The sequence below is a fragment of the Antechinus flavipes genome, chromosome 5 (genome assembly GCF_016432865.1).
Source record: "Antechinus flavipes isolate AdamAnt ecotype Samford, QLD, Australia chromosome 5, AdamAnt_v2, whole genome shotgun sequence".
Classification (NCBI taxonomy): domain Eukaryota; kingdom Metazoa; phylum Chordata; class Mammalia; order Dasyuromorphia; family Dasyuridae; genus Antechinus; species Antechinus flavipes.
Genome location: NC_067402.1, coordinates 290,551,341 through 290,578,294, shown reverse-complemented (window position 1 = coordinate 290,578,294; position 26,954 = coordinate 290,551,341). Strand labels below are relative to the sequence as shown.

General features: G+C 47.6%; 1 protein-coding gene across 1 annotated transcript in view; it reads left to right on the top strand.

Moving 5' to 3' along the window:
• Positions 1–1,448: 1,448 nt before the first annotated feature.
• Positions 1,449–26,954, top strand: part of TTLL12 (tubulin tyrosine ligase like 12) — a 36,245-nt gene continuing 10,739 nt past the window's right edge. The window contains exons 1-6 of the mRNA XM_051962252.1: positions 1,449–1,695; positions 8,234–8,409; positions 16,546–16,744; positions 18,815–18,974; positions 21,109–21,242; positions 23,934–24,010. Of these exons, the coding sequence (XP_051818212.1) occupies positions 1,540–1,695; positions 8,234–8,409; positions 16,546–16,744; positions 18,815–18,974; positions 21,109–21,242; positions 23,934–24,010 (902 nt within the window). The 5' untranslated portion in view covers positions 1,449–1,539. The remainder of the gene's footprint in view (positions 1,696–8,233; positions 8,410–16,545; positions 16,745–18,814; positions 18,975–21,108; positions 21,243–23,933; positions 24,011–26,954) is intronic.

Genomic DNA, 26,954 nt, shown 5'->3' with positions numbered 1-26,954 from the left:
CCGGGATGCCGCTGGTTTCCTACCTCAGTCCCGGGAACACGCCTGATGCCACTTGGTCAAAGGCTGCGGAAGTACATCAAGGATGGGAGCTAGAGATCAGAGAGAAGGATGGAAGACAGACGGCAAGGCCGGAAGGGGAGGGAGCAGGGCTAGGAAGTACAATACGGTCATTGAATCCCCCAAGGGCAAGAGACTTTAAGGCTCAGTGACCACCGGGAAGGGGGGCCCCAGGGAGACGCGGACACCGGGCTCAGGTCACCAAAGGACTCGGCGCTGGCAGAGCGGCTGAGAGGGGCAGTCGGGAGGAGGTGGGCCCCGTCGGCCAAGGGAGATACATGGCTCCAGGGAAAGGGGTTTAGATCCGTGAGGAAGGGCCCCGAGCTCCCATTCTAGCTCCCGGGGGTCTGGTGCCAGAAGAGGGCTTGCACTTGGCCCCCACGGAGGCCAGCGGGAGCAATGGGAAGAAGCCACCGGCAAATTCAGCCTTAAAAGGAGAGCGGCTTCCCACCCTCAGAGAGGCTGCCCCTCTGCCAGGCTTTGTGGGCCCCGGGGAGCACTTCCTCCTTCCCTCCTCTGGGAGGGAGGACACTCTTCTCCCGTCCCTCCTCCCTATGAGGAGGCCGGCAATCTGAAGGAAAGCTCCTTCCCGGGATCAGCCCCTGCCCAAGGCCCTCTCCGGGCCCCTCCAGAGGCCGCGGCCCTCCGCTGTAACTCACCAGCCTCTGCACGTCACTGCATACGCGTGGCGCTCCTGCCCTCCCTTAATCCAGCGCGCGTCTCTTAGGTACCAACTGTTTGCATGTTGTCTCCCAGGCAGACCGGGAGCTCTTTGGCAGCAGCGACTCTTCCGGGCTTTGCTTTTCTCTGCATTCCCAGGGCACAGAACTTAATGAATGTTTATTAGTACCGGGTATACAGTAGGTGCACAATAAATATTTGTGGAATGAACGAGTAAATAGATTTTTTCAGAGGCGTTCTTTGTATCCCCAAGACATATTCGCTTAATAATGTTCACTGAGCAGAGCAGAGTGCCTAGCATATAGTAGGGGCATAATATTTGTGGAATGAATGAGTAGATAAATGGGGGGGGGGGTTTCTTTGTGACTTCAGCACTTGGGGCACAGGCGCTTAATAAGTGCTTGCTGAAAGAATAAGAGCACAAGTGAATGGGCAGCCCCGGGAGGTGGTGAGCTCCTCCCTCTCCCACCGCCATCCCGGAACCCGCTCCAGACTCCCGTCTCTGAGGCGCGGGTATCCTCCGGACACCCGGAAAACGCGGAAGGCCCGGAAAGACCGCGCAAGTGCTGGAGATTTCCAGAAGGGGGCGGGCCCTCGGCCGAGGAAGCGCCCGCGCGCAGGGGCGGGAAGGGGCGGGGCGAGGAAAAAGCCCTAGGTTGGTGGGGCGGGCGTGAGGGGCGGGCCCGCGGAAGGGGCGGGGCAGCCTCGCTGTGAGGCGGCGGCGGCGGCAGCTCCGGTGGCGGCGGCGTCTTCGTCGGCTTTTGCGGCTTGGGCTACACGCGGAGGAGGCGGCTGGCAGCGATGGAGGTCGGCTGCGAGGGAGAGGGCGGCTGCGCAGGCGGCTGCGAGGGAGGCGAAGACTACAACGCGTTCGTGGCGCTGCACGGGCCGGCGCTGCGGGCCTCGGCTATCCCGGAGCGCTACTGGGGCCGCCTCCTGCACAAGCTGCACCGCGAGGTGGGGGCGCGGGCCCCGCGGGGGGTGGGGGGCATGCGGGGGAGCCGCCTCGGGGAGGCCGGAAGGCCCGAGGGCCCCACTCCTGCCCCCTGCTCCTGCAGGTGGGCACTACTTAAAGTGCACTTAGTGTGGGCCAGACAGGCCCCGGGCTGCGGCCTTGGTGCCGAGCCCCTCCCCCCACCTCTCTGCTAGCGTTGGGTACACAGTAAGTGCTTCATAAATGCTCATTGGCTCACTTCGCGCTCTTCGGTCTGTGGGAGGTGGGGGACATACCGAGGAATGGAGGGCGCCTGGGCCAGGGCTGTCGGGGAGGAATGGGACCTTTCTCGCCTCCCTTTGGGGACACGGGAGAGTTTCCAGTCGTGTCCGATTCTCGTGACCCCCTTAGGGCTTTTCGTGGCAAGATCCGTGGTCTGGTTGACTATTTTACAAATAAGGAAACTGAGGCAGGCAGGGTTAGGTGACTTGCCCAGGATCACACAGCTGGGAATGAGGCTGGATTTGAACTCCTGAATATGAGTCTAATAACCCGCAGTGAGATCACTGGCCCCATGGAAGAGTGCAAAATTCTCGGACTCTGGGTTGCAAAGTATGGGATCCCAAACATCCCCAGGGCACTTTGGAGCTCCTCCCCTGACGGAAGAAAAACTGGGCTCGAGGAAGTGTGAGTCCTGAGCTAGGAAGCGGCAACTTGTTCTGCTCCTCCGGTTTTAAAGCACAACAGCCGGGGGCAGGTCCCTCGCTGACCTCTGGCAGAGGAGGCTAGAGCATCCGGTGCCCCCAGAGCCAGCCCTGAGCATCCCAAGTGAGCACTGGGTGTCCCGAGTGAGTGTCCCAAGTGAGCACCAAGTGTCCCAAGTGAGCATTGGGTGTCCCAAGAAAAGCCCGGGCTCCTGCAGTGAGGGCACTCCCTGTGCAAACCTCGGTGGAGGTCCCAGACTGGCTGGCTCTGCTGCTGTACACAGGACTTGGGCTAAATTGCATCCATTTCTTTCTAGGTGCAAAAGGAAGCTTCAGATTTCACTTTGTAGAGTTTGCACCCAAAAGTCTGGAGGTCTGTTGGCTGAGAGCACTTCCATGAAAAGTCTTGCTTTGGTCCTGGGGGCAGCTTTATCTGGACTGGAAAATTACTGTCATCTTCCCTTCCCCTCACCGCTGGTTATGCTTTAGCTTTCGGCAAATTTAAATTTGCTTATGTATTATGCCGGCACCTTCCCTTTCACAACTCACATGATCGCTTTTGTGTGGGCCCATTGAAAGCTATGAGCAGAAAAGATGGTCTTAGCAGGACTGCTCTGGGCACTTGTGACCCCTGGAAGTCTGGGGTCTGACTGGGGAAGCCACTTGTCAAATCGATTAAAAGGGGCAGGAAGGGATTGGAATGATCCCTTCTCTCCCCCAGCCCCATTTTATCTGAGTTGGGGATGAGAAGGCAGCAGTCTTGGGAAGATTGTGAAAGACACTAGAGAAACAGACCACCCTCCTTCCAGCACCACTAGAACTGGGGGGCCTGGGGCGTGGAAGATGGTCTTTTAGCTCCTCCAGGACATCCTATCCCTACATGTGACTCAAATCTTCCTGCTGCTCTTCTCAGGAGCATTGAGAACAAGTGTTTTCCTCTCCCCCATTTCCTCATACCTCAAATGAGAGAATTGAGCCTGTTGTCCTCCTGTGATGCCCCCCAGCCCCAGGGAATGTCTTTGATTCGCTCCTGCCCTTGGTGCTCCCCAAACTTTCCTAGGGCTGCCGAGTAAACAATGGCCTTGGAGCCTGGAGGAAGATGTTTGTGCAGTAGTGAAAGGAGGCCTGGGCTGCACACAAAGGAGGAGGAGATCTAGGAGGGTTGTAGGCTTGTTGGCCAAAAGGGCACTGCCGGAAGTGCATGCTGAAGTGGCAGCCAGCTTTAACTGGCACTAACAATTTCCTTAGGAAAATCCCCCAAATTTTCTGCTCAGTTAGGCCTGGACTCCAGAGCCTCAGTACAAATCCTGCCTCAGAAATTCACTAGCCGGGCGATTCCAGACAAGGCTCATCACTTCTAACTGCCTCAGTTTCCTCATCTGTTAAAAGGGGAAATAATATTTTACATCACACACCCCATGAACACACCCCATAACACCCAGTGAGACAGCCAATTAGATTAACATGCACAGATATATAATATATATTATAGATTACAAAATATATATAACAGAGACACTTGTTTTTATATATAAAACAAAACAAAATACAATAAAACACACAAATGCAGAACTAAATACAATAAAATATAGATGACATTATGCTTTAAAATTAAGTCAACCTGTGGCCTTCTGCACTCACTACTAACTCCCACTTTCTATCTGTATTTGATTCTACTGCTGTAATATGGGCATCATATAGCACCTACCTTGCAAGTTTGTGAAGACCAAAGGAAATAATATTTGCAAAGTACTTAGCACAGTGCCTGGCACACAGTAGGGACCATAGAAATGGTCCCATAGAAAAGCTGTTAAATAACAGCTACCTGTTATTTAAACAAAACTTAATAGGTGAAAATACCCATTGGGGGTACAGGATGGAACCAGATTTTCACTGGGGCGTCCTTTACTGTGCAGAAGGATTTGGGTATGCTTTAAATAGCTGGATCTTTTAGGAATGTACAGCACATTTCAGAAACTCTGAAATCATTTTGCTCATGAAAATTAAATAGTGGGATCCTGAACTCCAAGCTTGTTTGTGCATTTGTTTCTTTGTAGAGCATTAGCCACGTCTAAAGTGAAGGTAACACTTGCCTTGTGAGCAAAGTGATTTGTAAACCTATTGAAAGCTCAGTAGAAACAAATTCTTTCTTTAAAGTTCAGTTTGACAAAAATTCATCTCAAGTAAAACTGAGCTTTACAAAATGCCGTCTGTCCCACAGCTACCTTGTGGCGGATGCAAAGTAGTCGAGTCAAATTCAGATAGAAACTGGGAGCCACTAGTGAGTGCAGAAGGCCACTCAGTTTTAAAGCATATTGTTATCTATATTTTATTGTATTTTGTTTTGTTTTATATTTATATATATATAAAATAAGTGTCCATATATCATATATTTCATTATCTGTAGTGTTTATTATATATGTATGCACTTATCTAATTTGGCTGCCCCAGTGGAGTGTTAGGAGGGAATATTAGGGAGTGGGTTTAACACTTGTGGTAAAATTTATTATTTTCCCTTTTAACAGATGAGGAAACTGAGGTATTGAAAGGCGTTATGCCTTCTTTGTGGTATTGGAGGCAGTATGCTGGACCCTCAGTCCAAGACTCTCTGTGTAGCTCTCTTTATCCAGAGATTGACTATTCTCCACAAGTTTGGCCTGTTGGATGGGGAAGATCTGGCCTGGGAGGCAGAACAGAGGCTTTCCCCCTCTCATACTGTTTGATCTTGAGAACTTGGGCAAAGTGCTTGGTTCAAGTCCCCAAAATGAGATTGTTGACCTAAATTATCTCCATAGTTTTTTCTTCTGTAACTATATTATGTTTTACCTCACCTATAAACTAAATGAATTGAAATTTCATTTGGAATTGCTGAATTGCCAAATGAATTATAGAGAGTTAACGCTTTAAGGAATCTTTGCATTTCTATTTTTTAAAATACTCAAATTTAGCAATATTTTTATTTGTAAGGCCCTTGAGTGAATTTTTCCTTCTATGAAAGACTTGATTCTCAGCCACTTTCTTGCTCTTAGAATCACAGAATGTCAAAACTGGAAGGAACCTTCCTCATTTTTGACTTCAACCCTCTATTTTTCCTCTCGAACTTCCTGAGACACTCCCCCTCTCCCCCCAGCCTAGGTGCCTGTATGGCCCTCAGAGCAGAGGGTGGAGCTGGGGCTGGTTCAGTATGTCTAGAATCCAGCCAGATTCCCTTTCCAAAACCTTCTCTGGAAGGGTGACATTATTAGCATTAATTATAATAATTGCATTGATGACTCACTCCATCAACAGATACAAATAGGGCTTTGTTACTGATGATGATTCTTGAGCAGCTTGTACTAGGAACTTCTAGCAGTTAGTCCTAAGAGGCCTTGTGTTTTACTGGAAGGAGTGCTGGAATTGGAGGCCGGAGAGACCTGGGTTCAAATTCCACATTAAGCATCACTAACTATTTGGCCTTGGACAAATCATGCGATCTCCCTGACCCTCAGTAAACTTGGGCTGCAGATTCGGGCTAGTCTGCCTCAGGAGGCTCCTGTAAGCAGGAGGTGGTGACTGTGAAGACTTTAAAGGAGTTGGCTCTTTGGTCAGACTGGGGAGAGCCAGAACTCTAGGGAGAAAATCCTTCACCAACTGGGTGCTGCTTTCAATCTAAAAGAAACAGTTAAGGAGAGTTTCTTGTTATGACTTTAAAGAAATTGATAGCTTTTAGGCCCCGAGGCATCTTTATTTAAAGTTCAGAAAACTTTGTGTAGCATCTAAGTAGAAAACTGTGACCATAAATAATTTTACTTCACTATTGTCAAGTTGCTCCTTCCTAAGACATTTAGAAAGTCCATTTATTTCACCTGGAGAAGTACAAGATAAGGATGTGGTCTTGATATTTGAATATCCAAAGGACTGTGGAGGAAAGTCAGGGGGAAATTACAAGGAGATAATTATTGACATCGTAGACCTTCCTGATTATTAGAGCTATTCTGCACAGAGGAAAGTGGTATGGGGCCTCCAGAGCTTCAGCTAGATTATTTGGTAATGTCATTGAAACAGTGTGATCATGGTTATGATGTAATAGGACTCTGTCCCCCTGATCTTTGTGAGGGAGTGGGCCACCTGGCCTCCAGAAAGTTCCTAAAATGACTCCCACCTGAATCTCAACCCCTCCCCACCCTTCCACTTGGTTTTGGGGAAACTTTTTACCTTCAGTTGATCTGGAAATTAGTCTGACCTGGGACACAATCACCACCTTTTATTGATCTGGAAATTAATCCTCAAATTGCTCCCTATCCCTAGGCCATAGAAAGCTAAAATCAAAACTCTGCTTTCTCAATATAGTGAAGAGACAAAGGTGTTCAGAGTATAAGAGAAAGCGTATTTGAACAAAGGCAGAGTCAAATAAGTAGCAGTACAACAGCATAACCAGTGACTACCACAGTGTGAATATGTGAATGTCACTGAGAAGAGTCTGACTCTGAGTTATTAGAGAATTAATGATCCCAGAGAACAAAAAATGAAACATTCTTTTGTCTGATTGGCAAACTGGAGTGGGGGACAGGACAGATTTGGGGAACAATGTCAAAATATATTTGTCAAACTTAAACTCTATCATTATAATAGCATTGAAAGTAGTGGTTTAAGATTTGCAAAGCACTATACAGATAGTACCTGGAAGCTAGGTGCTCTTGTTATCCCCATTTTACAGCTGAGGAAACTGAGGCAAGGCAGAGTTGAAGTGCCTTGCTCAGAGTCACCCAGCAAGAAATGAGGGTCTTGTTGCCTCAGCAGGGTGCTTTTATCCACTGCAACATTTGGCTTCCTCTCTCTGTTACGTTTGCTTTACTGTTTTTTGTGATGAGAGAGTTTGATTCATGGATAGGGCAATACTTCACAATGATTTGACATTAAAAACAAAAGGTGACAGTAAAGCATTTCTAAAATAAATTTTTAAAGGTTGGCAATTTGCTATTGCTAGGGGCCTGGGTCTCCTGTCCCTAAGGCCAGAGCTCCTTCTATTGGATCGAATGCCTTCTAGGACACTAGGTTAACACCAATTTCTTCTGCAATTTCCAACCTTTTAAACCTCCCCCAAAAAGAAGAAACTACTTCCTTTGTCCCTGAGAGCAGATGGAGAGATAGCATACAAACAGTCATGTACAGACAAGAACAGGCTGAAATGGGAATTGTGTCTGGTTGGAAGATTAAGGAGAGTAGGATTAAGGAGAATCGGAAAAGCTTCTTGCAGGAGCCGATTCTCTAAAGAAAGCCGGGGGAAATGAGGAGGAGGGTATGCCAGGGAGATGGAGTGCTATAGATGAGGCCGGGGTCCCCAGAGCTCAGAGTATGTGGAAGGAAATGGGGGGTAGGACAAGGCTGGATCATGAAGGGCTTTAGAAGCCAAACTGGCCCTAGTGAGAGGAGGCCCCTGGAGTTTATGGAATGGGGGTGACTTGGTCAGACCTGAGCTTCAGAAGATTCATTTGACAGCTGCATGACTGGCAGCTGCTCGTGAGCCTGAGTGAGTGGGACCTCAGTGGTACCGTGGACAATAATAGGGAGGTAGGTTGTAGAAGCCAGTATTTCTCACTGTCTTCTTGTTTTCAAATAGTTTAGTTTAGCACTTACTCGTGGTGAAATCCCAGGTCTTCGCTGTGGTATCCATGTGATGTACCCTTCTTGGGACTTCAGTTTTCTGCAAAATGAGAAGGGAATAAATAATCTCAGTGGTGCCTTTAAACTCCGATAGTCTTTGATCCCATTTCTCATGTGCAAACCCAGTTTAATGACATTTGGGACATGCTTATGTAACCGTGTATAGTATTTTTGACTATTCTACCCTCGACTGACCCAGTCCTTCTGATCTCAGATATTCGATGCCGGAGAGATGTTTGGAATCATGCAAGTAGAGGAAGTTGAAGAAGATGAAGAAGGTGATGAAGAGATGCAAGAAGAATTGAAAAAGAAGCCAAATCCAGGAAACGAACTCTGTTATAAAGTAATTGTGACCAACGAAAATGGGCTGCGAGCAAATGATCCCAATAGGTAGGTTTCCATTTCTGCCCTAAGGCTGGAGAATCTCAAATACACTTCTACGCCAAACTGGTACCAAACTATATTTGGGGATGTTTTCTACTTATGTCTCATAACCGACTGGGGGAGGAATTGAAGTAAAACTATATTTAGCTTAAGTTTCATTTTAAATTTAACTTTTCTACTGATATCTGTATCAGGCATTAACAGTGTATATGTGACACTGTTGTTGAGAGATAAGACACCCTAACAATGTTTGGGGGTCCCCCAGTCTCGCAGGTATGCTGAAAGAGTTTGCAGACCCAGTCTCCAAGTTAAGTGTCAAAGGATTTATTCGGACTAGATTCCAGAAGGGAAATAGAGGACTCCCCAAAGGGGAGAGGAGGACCATTTTATCCAGTTTTCTACTATTTGGCGTGCTAATTCTCTGACCCAGGGGTAGGACCAAGGAGTAGTCTCCTTCTCTCGGTTCTCACCGACCAACAGATTGTCACTACTGTCTCAGGAGTTTGGTCCCTGGAACTATCCTGAAGCCAAACGCTATCAGACAGTCAGCAATAAATCGAGGAGTGGTCTTGTCAAAATCAGACAAAATTGTTGTTCTTAGGTTGGGAGTGTGGGAAGTCCTTGAGGCGGGCTCCAAAAACCAGAAAATTTAGGATTTCCTGACTTATTGTTAAAACAAAAGGCCCTCCCCTCCCCTAAAATCAGGGGACCACAAAATCATATTGTGTCACTGGAACTATGGAAGGGAAGTGGTGGGGAATGATGAAAGACTCGGGTAGGTGTTGAGAATTGATAATGAAGTTCACCACTGACCTGAATCTTAAAGGCATAGAATCTGTTTCTTGATATGGTTAGGTGAGCCTTGTGGGCAGGTAATGCAAGAATTTGAGGTGGAGGGAGAGAGGGTTTGGTAATAGGATTGTTTAGTTTGGAAAAGATCAGAAAACAGGTCATGGGATATCTTTTTTAAAAAAAAACAACAGTTTGGTATTGATGGGTAGAGATAAGCTCATCTTAGTTATTATTTAAGTTGCCTAAGTTGTATCACTTGTAGAATTTTTTCTGGAGAAGAAAAGAAAAGCTCTGAGAAGCTAATTTTGTGAAATTTCCCTTTGTCCTTCATTTATAAAAACTGGAGTTTTTTTTTCTTCTTTCTCAAAGCCAGTGTTCTGTATCCTCTGTTCTCAAAAAACCCAAGTATTTGCCTTCCAGCAGATCCCTCCCTAACAATAAAACCAGGCTTGGAAAAGACAAAGCCTATCCAGTGTCCTTTAAGAAAACTTCTTTGGAAGTTACTGGCCCAGGGAGTTAGAGCAGAGAGCGGGGAGAGCTCTTCCTGCTCTGGCCTTCTGGGGCCTAAGTCTTGAGGTGGGAGCAGGTGAGAGTAGGGCATGTCCCAGTCTCCTGCTCTGAGAATCCCTGAACCCTGTGAGCTTCTCTCACGGTGTCACCATGACAGTTTAGAGTCAAAGTTAAAAGGGATCTCGAAGACCCAGGGGTCCAGCTGCTTCAATTACAGGTGAGGAGGAATCTGGGATCCCGAAGGTGAGGGTTTTGCCCAAGTTCACCCTACTAGTACACAGTGGAACTGGGAGTGGGATAGTAAGGTAGTGCAGTGGATAGAACGGGGACCTGCATTCAGAAAGACTCCAAATCTGGTCCCAAACACTCTAGCTGTGTGATCCTGAGTAAGTCACTTTACCCTGTTTGCCTCAGTTTCCTCATCTGTAAAATGAGCCAGAGAGGAAAATGGCCAACCATTCTAGGATATCAGCCAAGAAAAACCCAAATGGGGTCACGAAGAGTCAGACATGACTGGAAAACAACTAAACAACAAAAGATCTAGTCTTGGGACCCAGGTCCTCTTAGTCCCCAGCCCAGCGCTCTCTGCAGTGAACCATGATGTCTCATTATCCTCTGGCTCTGGGGACATTTTAAAAGGATAGTGACTAAGTGAAGCCCACCCAAAAGCGATGAGAGGGACCAAGAGGGCAAAAGGCCTAGAGGTGGCTAAAGGAGCTGGGAGTATGGAGCCTGAAGAGTCTGAGGCAGGAGATGGCCGCCAGCAGAGAGTTTGAAGAACTGCTGTAGAAAGACCTTGACCCCAAGGACCAGAACTGTGATAGCAGTGGGCATGGAAGCGATTCTCACACTGAGCCAGCTCAGAGCGCAGCAGGCAACGTTGGGAGGTGAAGGATGCCTTGTACTTCTGGAGCTTGGGGGACCAAATACTGTGGAGAAGCACTTTGATCAGATCAGTCTGCACCTGATCGATTCTGTGGTTCTAGGCCTGTGGGTGATGGTTGGACCTTGTGGAGTGAGAGGGAAAGAAGATGCCAGGTTGGGAGGCTGGGGAAGTTCAGGAGGCTCGTGGATTCTCAGAACTCGTTCTAAAGATGCCCTGAGCCAGCTCTCTAATTTTCAGATGACAGAAGAAGCTGAGGCGGGGAGTCATTCATGTAAGCGCTACTGCCAGGGAGTGCCGTGCTGGGAAGAGAAGCCTCTTTCCTAACTTCTGATCTGTGTCCCTTTTATCATAACCACTCTTCCTTTCTTAATGAATACTTTGGCTTCCAAACTCATGTTTATTTTGTAATTTTACTAGAAGATTCCTTTAAGGGCACCATTCTAACATAAAAAAGCAGTTTATAAAAGTCATATTTTTACCCTAAAAGTCTGACCACTCACCCTGGATCAACATAGAATGCATTTGCCGTGGCAACATGGTCAATTTAGGCAGCGATGTTAACATTCTAAGCCTCTTTTCTCATTGCAAAAGCTAACTTATGGACTGAATTCAAGCTGTATTAAATGCCCCTGCTTCTCACCAAGTTGATTGATAAGTGACCTTGGCGGATTTTAGCCCCTTCCGCTTCTCCAATTGTAAAATGAGAGGATTTTTTAAAAATAAGTAAATTTTAAAAAGAGAGAAAAGATTTTATGATGAGATTTCATAAATCTCATAACTATGGCTTACTGCATCAACCTGATAGAATTATTCAATCTTTCCTACATTTTATTCTGCTTAATATACAAATGAAACTCCATTGGCAGAAGTCTTCATATAAAATCTTAGGAGGCTGTTCCAGTTATAGCAGCCTTTTTTTTAAAATGTCATTTTTTCCCCAATTACATATGAAGACAATTTTTTAAAAATGTAATCGTAAGGGGTAGCTAGATGGTACAGTGGATACAGCACCAGCCCTGAAGTCAGGAGGACCTCAGTTCAAATTTGGCCTCAGACATTTAATACTTCTTGGCTATGTGATCCTGGGCAAGTCACTTACCCCCAATTGCCTCAGCAAAAAAAAAATGTAATAGTATTATCTTTCTCCAGTTACATGGAAAAACAGTTTTTAACATTGTTTTTAAGAATTTTTTTTCCAAATATATATAAATAGTTTTTAGCATTCATTTTTGGTTGGTTGGTTGATTTTTGCTAAGGCAGTTGGGGTTAAGTGACTTGCCCAGGATTACATAGGTAGGAAGTGTTAAGTGTCTTTTATCAGATTTGAACCTCCTGACTTCAGGGCTGGTGCTCTATCCACTGCGCCCCCTATCTGCCCCAGCATTCATTTTCGTAAATTTTGTATTCTAAATTTTTCTCCCTCCCTCTCTTCTCTTCCCTCTCCAAGACAACAAGCAATCTGATATAGATTAAATATTTAACATTAATTTTTTTTTAATTTTGAGTTTTTTAAGTGAACTGCATAGAACTTGGAGAACATTGTATACAACAGCAGCAAAATTATACACTGATCAATTCTGATGATCTCTTTTCAATAGTGAGGTGATTCAGGCCAGTTCTAATGGTCTTATGCTGGAGAGAGTCATCTGCATCCAGAGAGAGGGTTGTGGGAATTGAGTGTGGCTCACAACATAGTATTTTCACTCTTTTTGTTGTTTGCTTGCATTTTGTTTTCTTTCTCATTTTTTTCCTTTTTGATCTGATTTTTTTTTGTGCAGCAAGATAATTGTATAAATATGTATAGAAGAATTGCCTTATGTATAACATATATTGGATTACTTGCTGTTTAGGGAAGAGGGTGAGGGGAAGGGAGAGAGAAAAAAATTGGAACACAAGGTTTTGCAAGGGTGAATATTGAAAATTATCTGTGCATATGTTCTGAAAATAAAAAGCTTTTTAAAATTTTTTTGAGGTTTAATTTTTCTCCCTCTCTATCTTTCCCTTTTCCTAAAACAGTAAGTAGTTTAATACAAATTACACTTGTGCAAGCATGTAAAACATATTTTTTTATTAGTCATGTTGTGAGAGAAGAAACAGACCAAAAAAGGAAGGGGGGGAAAAACATGAAAAAGTAAAGTGAAAACACTATGCTTCAATTTGCATTCAGAATTCACCGACTCTTTCTCCTGCACTAGAATAGCGTTTTCTATTGTGGCCCTCTACATCTTCCCAAGCTTTTTTCTGAAATCCACCATCATTTCTTATAGTATATCTCACAAAATTGTGAAATGCAACCATTCTGAAGAGCAATTGGAAGAATGCTCAAAGGGCTGTCACACTGTATACCCTTTGATCCAGCAGTGTCTCTACTGGGTCTGTATCCCAAAGAGATCATAAAAGGGGGGAAAGGATCCACATGTGCAAAAATGTTTGTGGCAGCCCTTTTCATAGTAGCAAGGAACTGGATATTGAGTGGATACCTATCAGTTGGGGAATGGCTGAATAAGTTATGGTATATTCCTATAACTGAATATTATTCTGTAAGTAATGACAAATAGGCTGGTTTTAGAAAAGCCTAGAAAGATTTACATGAACCAATGATGAATGAAGTGAGCAGAACCAGGAGAACATTGTACGCAGCAACAAGATTATGTGATGATCAGCTATAATGGATTTGGCTCTTTTCAACAGTAAAGTGATTCAAAGCAATTCCAGTAGACTTGGGATAGAAAGAGTCATCCTCATCCAGAGAGCCTCATATGGAGATTGAATATAGATCGAAGTATGGTGTTTTCACCTTTTTGTTTGTTTGCTTTTTTCTCACGTTTTATTTTCTCTTTTGATCTGGTTTTTCTTGTACAGCATGATGAATATGGAAATGTTTAGAAGAATTGTACATGTTCAATCTATATTGGATTGCTTGCTGCATGTTGGAGGTGGGGAAGAAAAGTTTGGAACACAAGGTTTTGAAAAAAATGAATGTTGAAAACTGCCTTTGCAATCTTTGCATTTGGAAAAGTAAAACACTATTAATTTTTTTTATCATTTTTTTTAAATCATATGCCACAATTGTTCAGCTGTTCCCCAATCGATGGACATCCCCTCAATATCCAAATCTTTGCTATCACAAAAAGGGCTGCTGTTAATATTTTTGCTCATGTAGATCCTTTTCCCTTTTTTATAATCTCTTTAGGATAGAGATTTGGTAGTAATATTGTTGGATCAAAGGGCATGCACAGTTTGCTTATACGGCAGCCTTCTAAAATACATAAGGACCAAGTTTAAAAAGGAAAACTTTTTTTATATGAAACACTGTTGAGCACAGTAGATCAAAAATGTGTGTGTCCAAAAACATGGCTGTCATGTCTCCATTGGCTTAAAAGGAGTGGCTCTGGAAAGACATGTGTTGATCTTGAGATTGCCTGGGACCATCTAGTCAGAAACCCAGTTTATGAAGGAGTTTTGCTGGGTGCTTTAGGAGTGTAGGTGATAGTTAAAACAAAGTCACAGGGGCCATATAGAACCATTTTTTAAAGTGTATGTGTAACATTCAAGGATGAGAGGGACTAATACAGTTTTGAAGTTGACCATATGTCAGTCAAGAAATCAGTCATCATTTTGGAGCATTTCTTAATGTGCCAGGCACAAAAACCCAAACTCTATGTGCCCTCAAGGAGAGCACAATCTAATGGGGAAACACCCTGCCAACAACTCTGTATATATGTGAATCAGACAGTATAAATTGGGGGTGATCTCTGAGGGAGGACACAAGCTAACATGGAGGAGGAACCAAGGACTGATTTGTGACAGAAGGTAAAGGGAAGCCTAGGAAGGGAAAGGCAGGGGAAGAAGAGCATTGCCAGATCTCGGATAGTCAGGGCAACTCCAGAGATAAGATAGCAGGATGTGTGTGAGGAAAGGCAAGAAAGTGAGGATCATGGAAGCGTGCTGGCCCATGGAAGTGTTAAAAAAAGAAAAGAAAACTAGTAAACACCCAACTAAAAGTCCTGAAAATTAAAAAATAGAGAGAAAAAATTGAGTGTTGGGAGAATTGAAGAGAAAAATACTGATAATCTAGATAAATGGAAGAATATTTACAAAAATATAAAGCACCCATATTAACAGAACAAGAAATTAAACCTAAACATCTCAAGTCTTGGAAAAAGAAATCTAACAAGCTATGAATGAACAACTAAAGAAAAAGAATTGTAGGATCAGATGAATTTTTAGGCAAATTCAATCAAATTACAAAAGCTGTTAGAAAACATTGGACAAGAAGGGATTCAACCAGATTCCTTCAATGATAAAAATAGAGTCTTGATACCTAAGTTGGGGAAAGTCAAACAGAGAAAGCAAACTAGAGACTGATCTCTAAAGTGCTCCCCAGAGCGTGGGCACCTGAACAGTCTGAACAACTCCCATGCCATGAAGTAGGGGATTCCTGGTCAAGGAGGCACTGGCAAGGGCACTTAGCTGAATTAGAAGGGGATGCATGTATAAAGGGAGCATAAGATGTCTTGGGGTCAGGTGGGGGAGAGATCCAGGTCAGTTGGAGGAATCGGCCCACCAAAGAACATGGCATTAGAGTTGCATTTAGGTACCAGGTGGGAAGCCACAGGCTGCTTGGGAAATCATGAGTAACTGTGGTGGTCAGGGACTGCAGGAGGATCTCAATTCAAATCCAGTCTCTGACCCTTACCTGCTGTGTGATTCTGGGCAGGTTCCTCAGCTTTCCTCTGGCTCAGTTTCCTCCTCTGTAATGTAGGAATGATGATAGGACCTGCTTTCTAGGGTTGTTGTAAGGCCAAGTGAAATAATCTGAATAAAGCTCTTTACAAAGCAGTTTGATGATGTAGACTATATAAAAGGCCATAAAATGAGATGCTTTGAATACCAGGTTAAGAAATGATGTGTCCTTTTTGGGGAGGTAGTGAGAACATCATCTCATTTTAAGATTACGCGAGGTCCTCCCCCACAGGGGGTTTGGAAATGGTGGGAGTTGGAGCTTTGGGGAAACCGTGCCGTTCCTAAAGGGAAAAGGGCTCCAAACCTGAAGTCAGCCCACACAAAAACACTGAGAGTAGCAAGAAGTCTAGAACATGGGCTAAAACGGGGATAAAGGAGGAATTGGGGTAAGAGGGCAGGAGTATTTGATCCTAGAGCTCATAGATGATCCCATGAATTTGCATGAATGATATGTCATTTTGGAAAGTCCCTCTGCCAGCTGTGTGGGGGTGAGGCAGGAAGACCAACGGGGGCCATTGAGGGCTTACACCAGAATAGTGGCTGTAGGAGTGGGAGAAGGGAGCAAATGGGGTAGAAATGGCCAGGTTTGGTGACCAGTTGGATGTGTGGGTGAGGAACAATAAGGCCATCAAGGGTGAGAACCTGGATTATCAGAATGATGGGAGGCGGCGGGGAAGAGAGGGAGAGATTCCTGCCTGAGTAACAGCCATAGCGCCCAGTGCCCTTTGGAGAGCCACGGTGGGGTGCCAGCTTAGCAGTGTGGGCTGGGCACGTCAGAGGGAGTGAGTGCTGGTTCTGCAAAGCAGGGGCGTCTTGGAGGAGAGGCTCTGCTGGGCGAGATAGGGGGCATGAAGGGAACGAGAAAGTGAACGTGAAGAGAAGAGGAGCAATGCAGAAAGAGGGAGGTGGGATGGGTCGGGATTGGAGGGAGCTAACAGTTGGAGTGTGGGAAGCCTGGCCCCAGAACAGCTTCCTCTGCCAGCAGCCTCCTTGCTGTGCTCCCCCTCGCTGGCCATGGCTGTGCTTTCTCCCTGCCCCTGGGGCCCAGCAGGCTGTGGGCATCCGTCCTCCCTTTCCCTGTTCCTCTTCTGGTGCTTTCAGAATTGGGTCCCCCAGGTCACCGTGTGACAGGTACCAGCCATTCAGGCTGGTTAGAGGCGCAGGATCAGCCTGGCTGCTGATAATGGGTTTTTTTGTTTACTTTGAAGCATATATCTTATTGACCACGCCTGGACCTATCGCATAGAACATGCCCGCCAACAGCTGCTGCAGGTTCCGGGGCTGCTACACCGCATGGCCAACTTGATGGGGATTGAATTTCACGGGGAAATTCCGGATGAGGGCTCTGTGGAGCTTGTTTTGGAAGAAATGTGGAAGTACAACCAGACTTACCAGCTCTCCCAAGGGGTAAGGTGTTCTTGGTTCTGGGTCCGGTGGGCCCTGACCTGGCCGATTGTGAAGTCAGATGCCCCGGGCCCCGTCCCTGTCCTCCCCATTGCGCTCTCTGAAACAGGTGGGCCAAGACAGCGCTTGACAGAAGTGGTTCTGGCAGCTCCTCAGGGTGTCCCTTTCGTGTCCATAAGCTTGGTCATCCAGTCTCCAGACACTGATCAGAGGATATGGAAAGGGAAGGAAGCTTAAAAGGAGCTGGATCTTGAGGACATCTGTTACTCCATGAATCTGCTTCCATCTGAGCCTCCTTCCTCACACCCTTCCTCCCCCCACCCCCCTTACTGATGCTTTTTCCTTCGTTCGCCCTGGCCATCCTCTGATGCTGAGCCTCTTCTCCCTCACGGAGGCTGCTCCCCCAACAGTCCAGTACCAGACCTGGACTTGAAGCCTTTCCAATAGGATGTAATACCTTATACCCCCAAGTGAGAACCTTTGAGAATCCAGGATCCACCTTGACCAGAGTGAGGTGACAGAAAGTTTCCCTGCTAGGACAGTGCATGAAGGGCCTAGAAGTGCGCGGCCCCGCTTTGTGCTTTGCCATCAGCAGCACACCTTCAGCTTCACGAGGCGGGCAGTTTTAGCCATCTTGTATTACGAAGTGGAGGCATTCTGGGAATCACCTGCCAGGATTCTGCTGTTGCTAGTGATGGAAACCTTTTTGTGCTTTTGAAAATTTGTGGGCTACTTAAATAAACATAGACTATGTGCCCAAGTAAGAGAAAAGCAGTGAGATGCCCACATGACTGAATGTTAGTAATTCTGTGGGGCAACTTGTGAAAAGTTCACCCTGGACGGAGGAAAAAATTATGTCCTTTTTGTTAGGTACAGAGCACTTAGGAATGAGAAGTGCTTTTCTAATACTCTAAAGAACTTAGGAGAGTGAGCAAGAGGTCCAGTATTCTCCAAACTCATCCCTACTCTAACTGTCTCTAGCCTAGCCAGTGGAAATATCAGACTCTCAGCAGTCCTAATTTGGCTTCTGGTCCATGTCCGCCACTTGTCCTAGGTCTTCCTGGCTTAAATGTGGACATGGCCTATCTTCCCATGAAAGACATGAAGGCACACAGCTCTGAAGGGTGGCACTATCAGAAAAGCAATAGAGATTGGGCTTAAGTCTAGAGCTGAAAACTGTCTGGCTCCTCTCTCCAAGCTCTTCTACTGTGAACTGGTTTTGACAGATGCTAACAGCAATGGGATGAGGGGCTCCCTCCTGGCATCCCTGCACTGGAGCCTGAACCCTAAGGGAATAGCCTAAGTAGGACTTGGTTTCGGTTTGATTTGTAACTGAGGGCCATTCTTTACACGGGGTCCCTGAAGTCGCCCGTCGTCCATCTGGCTTGTGATAGTTTTGCTTTAAGAAGTGTGGACTTAGTCTTCTTGGTGGTATAATGTCTAGAGTGCCAGCCCTGAATCAGGAGGAGCTGAGTATGGACTGATACTCAGATAATAAACTGCATTAATGGTGATAATGAAAACCACTTTGTTGGGATGGAATACTTTAATGAACTTCCAGATCAACACCATCTTGCTCCTCATGTTCCTTAGCGCCCAGCCTAAAAGTTTAGAGGAAGCCCATGTGACTGAATAGAAACAACTTTAAACTAGGGGCCCAAACACAGGAAGAGTCCGCAATAGGGCTGTAACCAGGCTGCCGGGCTAGCATTCAGTTCTCTAAAACTGTGTTCTGTGTATCAGCTATTACTATTACAGAAACCCCATGAGAAGGTGACTCTGGGTATTAAAGTCTCCAACTTCTGGGGGGGCATGGATTAGGCTAGATTATTGAGAGGGTTCGGTGATGGCTTTGGTCACGGTAAGTCTGAAGTGGGGCCCACATCAGTGAGAAGCAGACCACCAGTGGAATGGTAGAGCCTTGCAATAATGTCAAGTCCACACAGTCACAAAAGTTAAACCCCCAAAGTACACAGATGGGTGCCCGTAGCCATAAGGGTAAGCTAAAACGCATCACTGTTTCGAAGCATGAGTATCTATAATACAGTTTTTGTATTCCCTCTGTCCAAAAAGTCTGCCGAGGAAAAGGTTCCTGTGTGGTATATCATGGATGAATTTGGATCTAGAATTCAGCACTCGGATCACCCGAGCTTTGCGACAGCACCTTTATTCTATATGCCTCAGCAGATCGCCTACACGGTTCTTTGGCCCCTGAGAGATCTTGAAACGGGCGGTGAGTCTGCTTTTCCTCACTTGGATCAGTCCACAAAGGGCAGCAGAGCAGCTCCTGCATGCTGGGCACTGCTATACGCAAACAAAAAAGGAAACGGTCCCTCTTCACAGGGAGAGACAAGTGCATACACTCACACCCCACACAGCATTAAAAAGAGCAGCTAATAAATGTAGCTACAAAGAATACGATACAGAGTCCTTTGGGCAGGAGTGCATCAGCATTTGGGGGATCAGGAAGGGTCTCATACAGAGGATGGTCCCTAAACTACTCATAAAGGAAGGAGGGTCTGTGAGGCAGGCAGACGTTAGGAGGGAGGGCCAGAGACAGGAGAGGGGCTGTCTGTGGGTGGACCTGAGCAGGCAAGGTCGGCTGTGTCACTGAGCACAGGGTGGGGCATAATAGTGCTGGAAAAAGGGAAGTGGAGGCCAAGCAGTAGAAGGCTTTAAAGCCACAGCAGACCTGTGGCACAGTCAGATTTGGGCGATGGGCAGCCTGGAACAGTGAGGCCCTGACCTAAGGGATGTGGGGTAGGCTGCTAAAGATTGGCAAGAGGCAAGGTGTTCTTAGCAGCAAGAGAAAAATGTGAAAAGGGGGCTACATGGGGGAGAAAATGAATTTGAGTTCAAGGTGATGTCAAAGGCCTTTGTGGGCATAGGACTGAAGCCTAAGGGAGAAGCTGGAGCTGTGGTCCAGACCTGGGAGTCCTTTGCACTGAGGGTGCAGGTAGACTCTAGGAGCTGATGCCTTAGCGAGCGCAAGAAAACAGGGAAAGGGGGCCACTACAGAGCCAGGAGTGGTCATGGTCAGACTGGAGCAGGAACGAGGACGGCCGTGATGGGCAAGGGAGAAGGGGCAAGATTCACAGGCCCCAAACCCAGCAGGTGCATGAGGAAGTGCATGAGTTTGGCTGAGAAAAGGAGGGTGGAGATAGCATGATGGCTAGGGGGTCCGTGAAGGTCTTTTAAAGATGGCAGCTTTGGCAAGGAGAAGGGTGGTCTCTTTGTCAGAGACCAGAGGAAAAGAGAAGGAATGGTGATGTTAAGAGGTTTGAAAGGAGAATGGCAGAAGGAACTAATACTGGGAAGGATCCCAGCCTGAAGTTTGTCCAAAGTGATGAGAAGACAGCAAAGCAGAAGTGAAGGGGCCAGCTGTTGGATTGAACTTAGAGAGGAAAGTGAAGTTAAGGAAGGGTAATGGCCTGAGGGAATGGGGAAAAGTAGGAGGAATGGAGATCTCACCAAGTATAAAAGCCAGGTGTAGGGGATGCAGAGAGCAGATCTCAGTGGGTGTAAAAGCTAGGAAGAGGGGGCACAGAGAAGGTGTAAAAGCCAGGCAGAGGGGGCGTGGAGGGGAGACCTCACTGGGTGTAAAGGCCAAGTGTAGGGGGAGCCAGTAAATATCTGAGGCTAGATTTGAATTCAGGTCCTCCTGACCCCAGGGCCAGTACTGCACGACCAGTTGCCCCATCAAACTCTCCCCCTTTTTTGTTCCTGGCCCCTTTGGGGCCCATCAGGTCTGGTAAAAGCTATGAACCCCTCTTCAGAATCATGTTGTTAGGGTTATGAAGAAAACCAATTATATGGAGATACCATTTTTTCCCATCTGAATATATTGCTCCCCTGTTGGTTTTGTGTGTGTGTGTGTTTGGTAAACGGAGTTTACCTATTGATCCCTTGGAGTCTGGATCTCAAAAAAGAGCTCCTTAGCTACATAAATATTAAAAGTCCTCTAGTACAAATGAGGGCAGGAAGTGTAGTGGGGCTGGATCTTAGGTAACCAGGTGCTAACATGAGAAAGGTGGGAGGAGGCGCTGCCCTAATACTGACGGGGTAGATTTCAAAAAGGTGGGAGCAGGTTTGGCCAATGCCAAGGAGGGTGGTCAGGGAAGCAGCCGATTCACCATGAGAGCTAAGGAAAGGAAAGGGTGGGAGAAGGCGGCCCACAGCAGAAGAGCGGCTGGGGTTGGGTTGGCGCCTGGATGGCATCGAGGCGAGGGAGAAGAGGATGAGGCAGCATGGGGAGGGGGAAGCCCGCAGGGGTGGTGGATGAGAGCAGCCCAGCCTCAGCTCGGTGCCCAGCAGCCCCAGCAGTGAGAAGAGAGGCACCGCCCACTAACCCCTGTACTCTGACACAGAGGAGGTGACCCGGGACTTTGCCTATGGAGAAATGGACCAGCTCATTCGGAAATGTGTGTTGTTGCCATGGGTCCCCGCCGACGTGTTGGATGTCAGCTCCTCCACCCCCGAACCGCCGGAGGAACACTACCAGGTAGGATTAGCATGCTCACACTGGGCGTCGCTGCAGACCACCCCGAGTCCTGTCCTTGTATCTCTCAAGTAGCCGTGCCTTTGGGCAGAGGGGGGTGCTTGACCCATGTGGCACCAGGACCCTCGGAGACAGGGTCGTATTCAGTGTCGGGGGAAATGCTTCAGATCCCTCAACTGCAGGGGCCTTCTAGGGGCGTTTTCTTCGGAGGGCAGATGCAGATCTAGCATTTCTCCTACACAAGATACACAAGATACATGCAGAGAAGTGCTGGACTTGACGTTCATACCCAGGATTGTGACTTGGGTCAGTTTGTCCCTGGTAAAATATCCATTGTCAATACTGTCTATCTCAGGTTATTGAGCAGCTCACATAACATAATACATGTGAGGTGCTTTGCAAATTTTTTAAGCGTTTTAAATGTTATTGTTGTGGGGGTGCCATTTAGTAGGGACCCCATAAAAGGCTTGTGTCTCTACTCCAGAGGGGAAGTTCCCTTTGCCCGGTAGGCACCATGGGACTGTAGAGGGCGGAACTTTGGACAAGTATACTTGAATTAAGGTGTTAACTCAGTGGAATTGATGAGATGATGGTTCTCTAGTTCACATATATACTCAGTACTTAGCGTGGTGAGGTAATTGTTGTCTAAATTCACACATACTCAGGATGCTGTAATGATGTAGTTACAATAAGGTATATAAGGGCTAAGGGGGACTGGAAGAGAGACATTCCATCTTTGACCAGCCTCGTGCTGGCTCTCCTGCCTTCATCACTTCTCCACTAAGACCAAGTCCTCGGGCTGATCCCGAGGACCTCCAGAAAGCCAGCCTGAACATTACATGGGACCACGGGATCTGGAGCTAGAAGGAGCCCTGGTCTGTGTCTTTACGCCAGCATGTTCAGGACCCCTCAGGAGTCAGTCTGGGGAAGCCTGGGGACCTCTGTTGGAATGATGGTTTTAAGTGCACAAAATAAGCTATGTAGGATTATAGAGGAAACTGATTCTGTTGAAATACAGGTAGCAAAATATTTTTAAAACCAAGTTCAGAGAGACCCTAAGTTAACCCCTGATCTTGCCTGACTTGCAGAGGTAGCTTGTGCGAGATCACCTGAGTAGTAAGGATGACAATGACAAGATTCTGACCCATGTCTATTCTAAGCTGAGGGTTCCCCCCACTGCTCCCACTCAAGAACCACAACATGTGAGGGTAGGCCCGAAGAACGAAGATGGATCTTCCAGCAAGAGAAGAAAAGAAGAATACAGCCCTTTATAAGGTCCTCTCAGTGACTGTACATGGTGGAAGGGACCACATGGAATTATAACAATAAAAGAGAAGAGCACCTTTGGCCAGTCTTCGGGGGAGCAGAAGAGTTCCGTCCTTGAGCCCTCGGCTGCCTTGCTCTCTTTGAAAATGCCCCAAATGTAGATATACCCCAGAATCCATTGGCAAGCACAGCAGGAAGAGCCCTGGACTGGGGAAGTCCAGGATGGGGAACAAATTTAACCCTGTCTACACAGTTGAGGAAACTGACTGACAAACTATCGTGACTTTCCTGTGGCCCTGAGCTCAGAGAGGCTGAGTTTGAGCCCCTGCTTTTCAGCTGTCAGGAGGGAGGAGGAGGATGACCAATGACTACCTTCAGAACTGGGAGAGACTGTTGTGGGACCGAAGAGCAGGCTTCCTCAAATGGGTTCATAGGGCAGATTGCTGACTTGGCACAGCTGATTGAAGGCACGATGGCTACTGCCCCAGAGAGGTCACTGCTGCTGGTAGGGCCAAAAGTGAGTTAGGAGAGGAGGAGGTCAGCCAGGGAGAGCAGGCGTGCAGGGGAGTGAGGCCTGAAGAGCTCATGGAGGGCCCACAGCCACAGCAAGAAGAAGCTGGATCACGGCTTTCAGAAGGCTCTCAGTTCTGCCCTTTGTTTTACGGAGATCTTGGGTGTCAGGCAGGAGGAACCATCCTGGGTTGACAGCAGTCACTGTTCTGCAGATTTCATATCTTCACCCTTGAGCTTGCCGGGCAGAAAACGCTGGGTTCCTGCAGCTCTGGGTCAGCCCGTGGCAGGGGGAGGTCGGAGCCTGGACTCTGGGCCTCTCCAACTGCTGAGGAAGAAGAGCAATCACATGCTTCTGCAAAGTGTGCCCTACGCTGAGATTCTGAGCTTTTTGAAGCTCTAAAGGATCCGAGAGAGTCTTTTATCCTGCTTCCCTTTTTGTAAATCTAATGAATTGCTGTGTATCCAGAACCTCCTTCCTTTGAAAGCTCTTGCTTTACAATTCCTGCGGTGCTGGTGGCAGTGCTTACAGAGAAGGCCTAAACTCCAGGCTTTGGCCCGGAGAGCTTCCATGATCTGCCCAAGGCATTGATCCAATGGATGCAGAGCAGGAGCTCAGACCCACATCTCCTTATTCCTAGTCCATTCTCTTTTGACCACAGCTAAGCTGCCCAAAGTTGCCTGTTTTAAAGATCTATCTCCTGATCAGTGTAGTGATTTTTTCTTCAAAATACTGTTATTTGCTATTTTAAGTTTTCCTGATTGACTCTTAATTGACACAATAAGTGGTTTGAATTTTCAGTTGGTATAGTTCCATGGATTTCTCAAATTGCAGGAAGACAGGATTCTGGGCAGGAGAAGGGTCTCATCAATTTGTTCCCCTTCACATAAGAGCTTGTACATTTTGTTTTTTCTTAGGCCATTTTAGAGGAAAACAAGGAGAAACTTCCTCTTGGGATAAGTCCACCAATTTATCCCAAAGGTCATATATTCAGGTATGTAACTTCTTCCTTAAATTGTACAAGAAAGCATTTCTCTGCCTTTGTTTTTTCCTGGCATTGAAAGAACCTTTTCCTAATAGTTTCATCCTTTTCTGGTTGGTCATCTGGGGGAGGGGGCGGCTCCTAAGAATTTCCAGGGGGGGTTGGGGCAAAGAAAGCAGAAGGATTTTGAGCTCTCAGGTGCTGAGAGGCTTGAAGTGAATGGTATGTATCCAGAAAATGGCTGAGCAAGATGTCCCCCCGGCCCACGGTTGTTCCCGGGCTTCAGAATCAGGCTGGGTCACAGACTTTTCTCACCATTGTTTTGAAGTGCATGGGGTGCGAAGGAAGCCAGCTCTGGTGAAGTAGTGACAGGAGCCTTTCCCAGAGTGTTCTTGGTCCCCAGCGAAAAGCAGCCGCCTTTGCCGATGGGGTCAGAGACGGGCGAGCCTACGGGTGCTTCTGCAGTGGCTTTGCCCCGGGATAGCGCTGCTGCCATTGGCAGGACCGAACCTTAGACGTTCCCTGAGGGCTCTCCCAGAACTGAGCATGCCTCCTTTTCGACCAGGATTCCCTTAAGTAGTGGGGGGGCAGCATCCACCTGCCTGAAGGATCAGTTAAGAAGACAAGGCCGGAGTGGTGAAATCTCTGTCCTGGTTCCAACTGCCTCCATCTGTGGGCAGGACCCCCCCCCCCCCCCATTCCCCTTGGAGACATGACCTCAGTGTCTTCTCACAGGTCACTCCGAAGCACGGGTCAGCCCCTGTGCTGAGCGCTGTGGTTCCTGAGAAGGGCAGCAGACAGCCCTGCCCTCAGAGAGCTTCCCATCTTGGGGGGGGAGGATATAAAACACAACCGGGAAATGATGGCGGCTATCCTGGGTCTGCTCCTGAGTTAGGGACGTGGCAAGGGCTCTGCTGGGAAGAGAGGCGGCTTCCCAGGCTGGCTTCATGGGAGTGCTTCCCTTCGGGCCTCTTCCCTGGCATTGCTGGGAGCTAGAAGGAAGCATTCTGTCGCAGTTCTGGCTGGTGACTTGGAAGGACACTTGGATGGACACATCACTTGTCCATCCAGGTATAGCAGCTGTCTTCCCTCCCCCCGTACCTGTGAAACTTTGCTCGTTGAGGACATCTGGAATTGACTTTGCAGGTTGCAGACGAAGGCCTGCCAGCTCACTTGTAAAACTTAGAAGTCGTCTGCTGCAGCTGCCCAGGCCTTGCCCAAATGCTGCCAACAGCCGCCACCTCTGCTTGGGACTGACACACAACAAAAAGGGATTTCTCTGGGTCCTCTCGGGGAGTTGTTAGAATGCAGTCTAGTGTACATTTGTTGTTGCCTAGTTTGGGTTTTTCAGGATTAAAAATAACAGCTGAGGCGGGCTAATCCGCCATGAAACTCGGGGCACACTGTAGCTCCCTCTGTGTGCCTAGCTGTGTCTTGGGGGGATGTGGTCCAGACTAAAATGAAACAAATAGGGAGTCATCGCTCTAATTTTGAGCTGTTAATGAGACTAGGGAAGCCATTGGTAGGGAAGTACAGGGTTGTTGTTAACTGCCAAACGTGGATTGTTGCACCCTTATGTTCTGCAAGTTGGGACGGGTTGGTTATGAAACTCTGGGCAGGCCCTGGCAGGGAGAGCAGAGCTCTCAGTGTGGGGCATTTAGCCAAAGGGGTGGCCTTGGCCTAGGGGAGGGTCATCCTCCAGAAAGGAAGGTTACGCTCAACCAGCCCAGTTGTGAGGTTGGAATATGGGGGGGAAAGACCCCAGGGAAGAGAGACTGCGCTGCAGGCCGCTTGGCGCTTTCCCTGCACCACTGCCTGATGGAAGCTGTAGGGACCCTGTCCATACCTCTGTAAGTAGGGACGCGATGACGCTAATTGCAGTGTCTGTGCTCCGGCGTCCTGTGCGGCCATCGTCCATCTCCCATTGCGGCCCACAGAAGCTTTTCCTGGTCTCCGGCATTCTGTCAGCTCTCTGCCTAATCCCCAACAGGGGGATACTGAAGCCGAACCTCCTCGGGCTCAGCAGTGAACCAATTCCCCCCTCTTGTGCCCTCCCAGTGAGTCACTCCAAAGCCATCCACTCCTTTTTCATGGAAGCATTTTTAAGTTTGCTGAGCACTTTACAAGTTTTGTCTCATTTAATCCTCAACAACAAATCTGTGAAGCAGATGCAATTAAAAAATTATCTCCATTTCACAAGTAGAGAAACTGAGGCAGACCAAGTCTTCTCAAATGCTTTCTCCGTGGGCTGCTAACTTGCTGTCACCTTAAACTTTGTCCTTTGCTACTTCTCCCATCCTCTGGCTCCGGCTGACCCCTGGCCACTGTCCCAGTCAGGCCCCCCAGAACCTCTCATCCTTGCCCTCGGTGCTCTGCCCTCCCCCACTGGCCTTGGTTCCCCGAGTCCTTTTCACACAGCAGAGATCCTCACTGCTCGGCCTCCCCCATCTGCTGCCTTCCCTGCTGGGCACATTCTGAACCTCTCCGGAGCCCCTCACACCTGCGCTCATGGGGTCCCCACCAGGGTCAGGCCCTCGCCGCTGCACGGCCACCCCGCTCCCCCCTGCCCTTACGTGCTCCTCCTCACATCCAGTGAGACAAGTGGAAAGGGGAAAACGGGCCACCCTCATGCCCAGCACCAGCGAGAGCCTGGTGCCCCACAGACAGTGTGACTTCCCTCACTGTGGTTTGGTTCCCCGACATTCCCCTGGTAACATGATTGTGACTGACCCAAAATGGCACCTGGAGTCCTGCGCTTTTGTCTCGCTGGGCCGCAGTCGTGAGACCTCGAGGCTTTTCCTTGTCCGGACAGGCCCTAACAAGGTCAGGAACCTCTCTGAACCTTCACTGGTCCGTGTGGTAAAGAGAGCAGCGCTTGCCTGGCCCCCATCCCAGAGGCTGTGGGCAAACAGGAGTAAATGCTCGTGCTCGGGGGGAGCTGCTGGACCCTTCAAGT